Genomic DNA, 6,584 nt, shown 5'->3' on the forward strand with positions numbered 1-6,584 from the left:
AAAGATAGAAAATAAGCCCTATTCAGACGGGATAGTTTTCCTGAAGGAAATTAGAGAAATTTGTATTTCGCAGTATGTTGCTGTATCTGCCAAGTCTGTGTTTTTCTCACACAATCTCTGCACAAATTCCAGAGCAAATTAAATTACCGTTTGTTTTCCAGCTTTCTTCTCTAGCAAAATCTAATCCCTTCTGAAAGTGAATGTCTGTTATTACTGATATTATATTTTCACACCTCTTTTCCTCATGCATATTAGCCGACGTGTACTAGACAATTATTGTCAACCCTAATTCTGAATTCACTCACTCACTCACTCACTTTTTTTTTTTTTTTTTTTTTATAGTGACAAAATGTGTGGCAAAATATGCAGTGATTTGTGTTTGCAGGACCAGAATTGAAAGTATTTATATTTAATTTAACGTGATGCCCATTTGTCCAGGGTAGTTGCAATGTCTCAAATATCACATATTAACATCAGGACCCCTTGGCATCCCTTTTTTAAAAGGGTTACAACTTTAAGTATATATCTAGGATCATTAGAAAAATGTGCCTCTACCTACATTTTTTCAAAACTAAAAAAACGTACCTATACATACAAATTCACTGTAATGACCACTAGAGGCAGTAAAACACCAACTTTTATTCCTGTTCACACAAATTATGGTTACAGGGCAGATTATTGATTAACAAATATTTAGTCTTTTTCAGTATTTTAATGTCTATGTTATGTGCTCAAAACACTTTTACCACAGTGCATGATTAGTAAACTTATACATTTTGATGTTTGCATGACATGATCAGCTTCATATGTAAATTTGCTCATTCACTTATCTGGTACATCATTGAACTTGCTTGGCTAAGTCCTGTGAAACACAAGTCACGATAAAAGAGCTCAAAGACTTGTAGAAGCAAGATAAAATAGCAAGGTTGTTTCATCAAATGCATTTTCTTTAACAATAACCTTTAGGTTTAGGGTACAGTTTTGTTAAAATGTGAGTGCATGAAGTGTCCAATGTTCCACATTTTGTTTTTTCAGTTAAATGAGTGCATCATCCAGTATTTAAAATGCACATGTTCTTTTTAAAAATTTGGTTTCACTTTATTTTGATGGTCCCTTTAACCCATTCTGTTGACTATGAGTAATGTTGCACCTACATGCCTACTAACTCTCATTAGAGTATTAGTAGAGCATTAGTAGACTGGTAGGGTTCGGGTTAGAATAAGTTGACATGTAGTTGCAAAGTTACTTATAGTCCACAGAATGTTCAAAAGGGACCATCAAAATAAAGTGTTACCCAAATTCCTACGTACTTCCGCTCCATTTTCATTTTCCTTCAGTACGTCGTCTGGGTTTGCGATGTATTCTCGGTCAATTTTTTACCGGTCCATCTCCACCCCCTGATCCCTAAACCCACCCCTAAACCTACCAATCTCCACCCCCTGATCCCTAAACATACCAATCTCCACCCTCTGATCCCTAAACCCACCCCTAAACCTACCCATCTCCACCCCCTGATCCCTAAACCTACCAATCTCCACCCCCTGATCCCTAAACCTACCAATCTCCACCCCCTGATCCCTAAACCCACCCCTAAACCTACCAATCTCCACCCTCTGATCCCTAAACCCACCCCTAAACCTACCAATCTCCACCCCCTGATCCCTAAACCCACCCCTAAACCTACCAATCTCCACCCTCTGATCCCTAAACCCACCCCTAAACCTACCCATCTCCACCCCCTGATCCCTAAACCTACCAATCTCCACCCCCTGATCCCTAAACCTACCAATCTCCACCCCCTGATCCCTAAACCTACCAATCTACACCCCCTGATCCCTAAACCTACCAATCTCCACCCCCTGATCCCTAAACCCACCCCTAAACCTACCTATCTCCAGCCCCTGATCCCTAAACCCACCCCTAAACATACCAATCTCCACCCCCTGATCCCTAAACCTACCAATCTCCACCCCCTGATCCCTAAACCCACCCCTAAACCTACCTATCTCCAGCCCCTGATCCCTAAACCCACCCCTAAACATACCAATCTCCACCCCAATCTCCACCCCCTGATCCCTAAACCTACCCATCTCCACCCCCTGATCCCTAAACCCACCACTAAACCTACCCATCTCCACCCCCTGATCCTTAAACATACCAATCTCCACCCTCTGATCCCTAAACCCCCTGATCCCTAAACCTACCCATCTCCACCCCCTGATCTCTAAACCCACCCCTAAACCTACCCATCTCCACCCCCTGATCTCTAAACCCACCCCTAAACCTACCCATCTCCACCCTCTGATCCCTAAACCCCCTGATCCCTAAACCTACCCATCTCCACCCCCTGATCTCTAAACCCACCCCTAAACCTACCCATCTCCATCCCCTGACCCCTAAACCCACCCCTAAACCTACCCATCTCCACCCCCTGATCCGTAAACCTACCCATCTCCACCCCCTGATCTCTAAACCCACCCCTAAACCTACCCATCTCCACCCCCTGATCCCTAAACCCACCCCTAAACCTACCCATCTCCAGCCCCTGATCCCTAAACCCACCCCTAAACCTACCCATCTCCACCCCCTGATCCCTAAACCTACCCATCTCCACCCCCTGATCTCTAAACCCACCCCTAAACCTACCCATCTCCACCCCCTGATCCCTAAACCTACCCATCTCCACCCCCTGATCCCTAAACCCACCACTAAACCTACCCATCTCCACCCCCTGATCCCTAAACCCACTGATCCCTAAACCCACCCCTAAACCTTCCCATCTCCAGCCCCTGATCCCTAAACCCACCCCTAAACCTTCCCATCTCCAGCCCCTGATCCCTAAACCCACCCCTAAACCTACCCATCTCCAGCCCCTGATCCCTAAACCCACCCCTAAACCTACCCATCTCCACCCCCTGATCCCTAAACCCACCCCTAAACCTACCCATCTCCACCCCTTAGATCTGGATCCAACTCCGCCCCCCTGGATCTCATGTACTGCAGTGAGATGCTACTGTAGAATAGTGCATAAGAATGCAGATAATGCGTATTTGTTAGAAATGGTAAGAATGGAGATATTGCATATCTGTTAGAAATGGTAATGTAACGGTGTTGCAACACTGTGTTCTTCTGTTGTCAGATGCTTGAACCCAAGCAGGATGAGCCATGTGATCTCAGGGGCCAGAGAATGACCTCTGAGGAGGACCAGTCCCCGGGGAACCTGTCGGACGCTTCGCTCACCACAGCGAGCCCTCGGTCCCGGAGCCTCACGCTGCTGGAGGACATGTGCACCTCTCTGGAGGAGAACCTGGTTCCTCCAACACCTCCACCCTCCACTGAAGGAGAAGATGGCAGGAGCACAGAGAGCAGCGTCAACGAGGATGAGGGCAAAGAGAAAGAGCTCGTGCATGCACACACGCGAGACTGTGAGGAAGAAAAACAGCTTGTTGATGAAGATAATGCGTCAGATGCGCCGGACACGAATGCTCCGCCTTCATCATCATCTTCATCATTCGTCATCCCTGAGCTTCGGTTAGATCGCTCCTTCAGTGCGGACGCCCTCTCCACCCCCGGCACCGACGAAGAGTACGAGGACGAGGATGAGGACGAGGATGAGGAAGAGGAGGAGGAAGATAGCGACGAGAACTACCTGGAGCGCAGTGACAGTAAACGCAGGAGCATGGTTGAAGCCTCCTCATGTGAAAAGCACCCGAGCGGACTCAGCGTGCAGAACTCCCTGCGCAGACGCACACACAGCGAGGGAAGTCTTCTCCAGGACCCACGCACGACCTGCTTCACTTCTGATAATGCCATCCACTGCATGGAGGGCTCGGGGACACACGCGGGCGGCTGGACGCTTCCCTCACCCAGAACCCTGAAGAAAGAGCTGACGAAGAACGGAGGGTCCATGCATCAGCTGTGCATGCTGTTCTCCGGTAGAAAAGTAAGTTATTCATCATTTCCCTTTGCATTGTTAGTTGCTCCAGCTGATATATTAGTATATATAAGCACCACTCACTTTCTTTACAAAAGCACATGACAGCACAAGACAAAGACACTAGGAATTGTTCACCTAAAGATATACTGTAGGGCCCTATCATACACACAGTGTTTTTTGCTAGTTTCAGCCCGACGCAATTATCATTTTCACGTCCTGCGCCACGTTGTTTAAATAGCAAATGCATTTGCACTCATCTGTGGTCCATGGGCAGCTGGTCTGAAAGCGAGGTGTGTGTTCAGGAGCATTGTTGGCGTATTGATATTTTGAGGAAGTGAAATAAACTGAGCCATTGACCGACTGAAACCTGGTCTAAAGTCAATGGTGCAGTTTTTTTGTTTGTTATTTAAAGAGCGCATTAGTAATATGCGCCTATAGGCGGGTCTACAACGCTCGTACACTTCGTCCCGTAGATGTTCTGCTCATGCGTGAGGTTAAAGCACGCGAGCAGACCATCTGCGGGACAAAGTGTACGTGTAAAACGTAGAATCCAATTTTTACGCCGTGTAAATAGCGAATCCGCCGTGGGTGGCGCGAGCACAACTGGCTTTTAAAGGGAATGGGAGATGAGACTCTGGTTTATTACACGTTACGCTCAAAACACACCCATTACTCATTAAGAGAATAGGGACAACACTTTTAGACCATGCGGCAGGTGCACAGTATTTTTCCCGTCGTTAAACTAGCAAAAGTGGATTCAGCACTTGTGCCGTACACTTTAGACCATGTGCTTAGATCCTTAAAATAGGGCCCAAAAAAATTCCGTCATCATTTACTCATCCTCACGTCTTTCCAAACCTATGATATTCTGCTCAATGTAAGTCTATAGGATGTTTTTGCAGGTGAAAATCAAAAGGCATCATGAGCAATAGAAGTATTGACACTTGGCTTAATTAAACACCAATAATTAGTTTCTGTACATTTTCCCAGACATAAGTAAGGACCCTGTAAACATTTGTTTACTTGAGAACAGGTTATGCCTTGCCTTGAAATACAGTGATTATTGATATACAAACAGCACCATTTCAGTCAGTCATAGTTTAACTAATTTACCCCTCAAATATCACATAAACAAGGTGCATACAACAAGGAAAGCACAAATATCACATCCTATTTTAACAGTAACATGTACAGGTGACACTCGAAAAATTTGAATATGGTGCAAAAGTTCATTTATTTCAGTAATTCAACCTAAAATGTGAAACTAATATATTATATCGGCTCATTACATGCAAAGTGAGATATTTCAAGCCTTTATTTGTTATAATTGTGATGATTATGGCGTACAGCTTATGAAAACCCCAAATTCAAAATTAGAATATTGTGAAAAGGTTTTCATAAACTGTAAGCCATAATCATCACAATTATAACAAAGCTTGAAATATCTCACTTTGCATGTAATGAGTCTATATAATATATTAGTTTCACCTTTTAAGTTGAATTTCTGAAATAAATGAACTTTTGCACCATATTAAAAATGTTTGAGTTCCACCTGTATTTGTTGAGAGAAAAGAGATATTTTTATACTCTTTTATACTCTTATATATATAAATTATAAATATATGTTATACTTATAAATATAAAATGCATTGGATTTTAGATCATACATTACTGTGTCTGAGAGGTTAGTAATAACTTTGTAAGTACTGAATAATAATAAAAATCACGTACATAAAATGCATATACATTTTGTAGTTGGTATATACACAGTTATTGTGACTTTTGTGCTACAGTGATATAATTAATACAATTAAATGCGTTATTTTAATGTGTGTACAAAATGTTGCTGATATTTCCATGCTCATCATTCCTCCTGGATATGTGTTGATATGACTGAGAATGAACTGTGCTCTCTGTTTTGTCCACTAAGTGGCGTTCTGTCGATTTATTTTGCTCTTTTGAAGACGTTATCTAGACAAGCTCTTTTAAGAACACGTGTTTATGTGCATGCCTGCCAATGCAAGCAATTCTGAGTTCTGTTGACCCAATTTAAATAGAAATGAGTATATATCATACCTTATACTGTGCATTACTGAAGATACGTTCCTCATCCTCCTTCAAAGCAACACTGTTTCTCTTGCTTTCATCTCTTATTTTTCTGTCATGCCTTTTTATTATTTCCCTCTTTTGCTCAGGGCTTTTGAGTAGTAGCGTTTTTGAGTTTTGTTTGGCACATGATCATTGGTCAAGGGTCAAGTGATGGCATTTTTCTGTTCATTTACAGTGCAAAGTGTTAAAAACTACAGGATAAACTATATCAATTGACCACAGCTTGAACTTCCACTCATTTTAAACTCGAGGTAACACAAGCAAACCCATAACTGTGTGTCAGACTAAAATGAATTGTCAATGAAACACTCTTTTGAGTCAGTTGTGTTACATGTATTGGTCAAACGGATTAGCAAAACGGTCTGGAGAAGAATCATTTGGACAGTTTAATCGTCAGCTTGAAAATGTAGCACAATACTGATAACAAAACTGATTTGTGAATACTGAACAAAAAGAGTAGAGTACTGTGGTAAAAGTGAATTTTTAACTACAGTTGACTGAAACAAACCTGCAAAAAACATTTTATTGTGTGTATAAT

At 42.6% G+C, this 6,584-nt stretch overlaps 1 protein-coding gene across 10 annotated transcripts in view; it reads left to right on the plus strand.

The window, feature by feature from the left end:
- Positions 1-6,584, plus strand: part of rgs3a (regulator of G protein signaling 3a) — a 209,406-nt gene that overhangs the window by 145,004 nt on the left and 57,818 nt on the right. For all 10 annotated transcript variants that reach the window (XM_079606412.1, XM_079606415.1, XM_079606417.1 and 7 more), the window contains one exon: positions 3,140-3,943. In XM_079606412.1, the coding sequence (XP_079462538.1) occupies positions 3,140-3,943 (804 nt within the window). The remainder of the gene's footprint in view (positions 1-3,139; positions 3,944-6,584) is intronic.

This window comes from Phoxinus phoxinus, assembly GCF_949152265.1.
Source record: "Phoxinus phoxinus genome assembly, chromosome: 3".
Taxonomy (NCBI): Eukaryota; Metazoa; Chordata; class Actinopteri; order Cypriniformes; family Leuciscidae; genus Phoxinus; species Phoxinus phoxinus.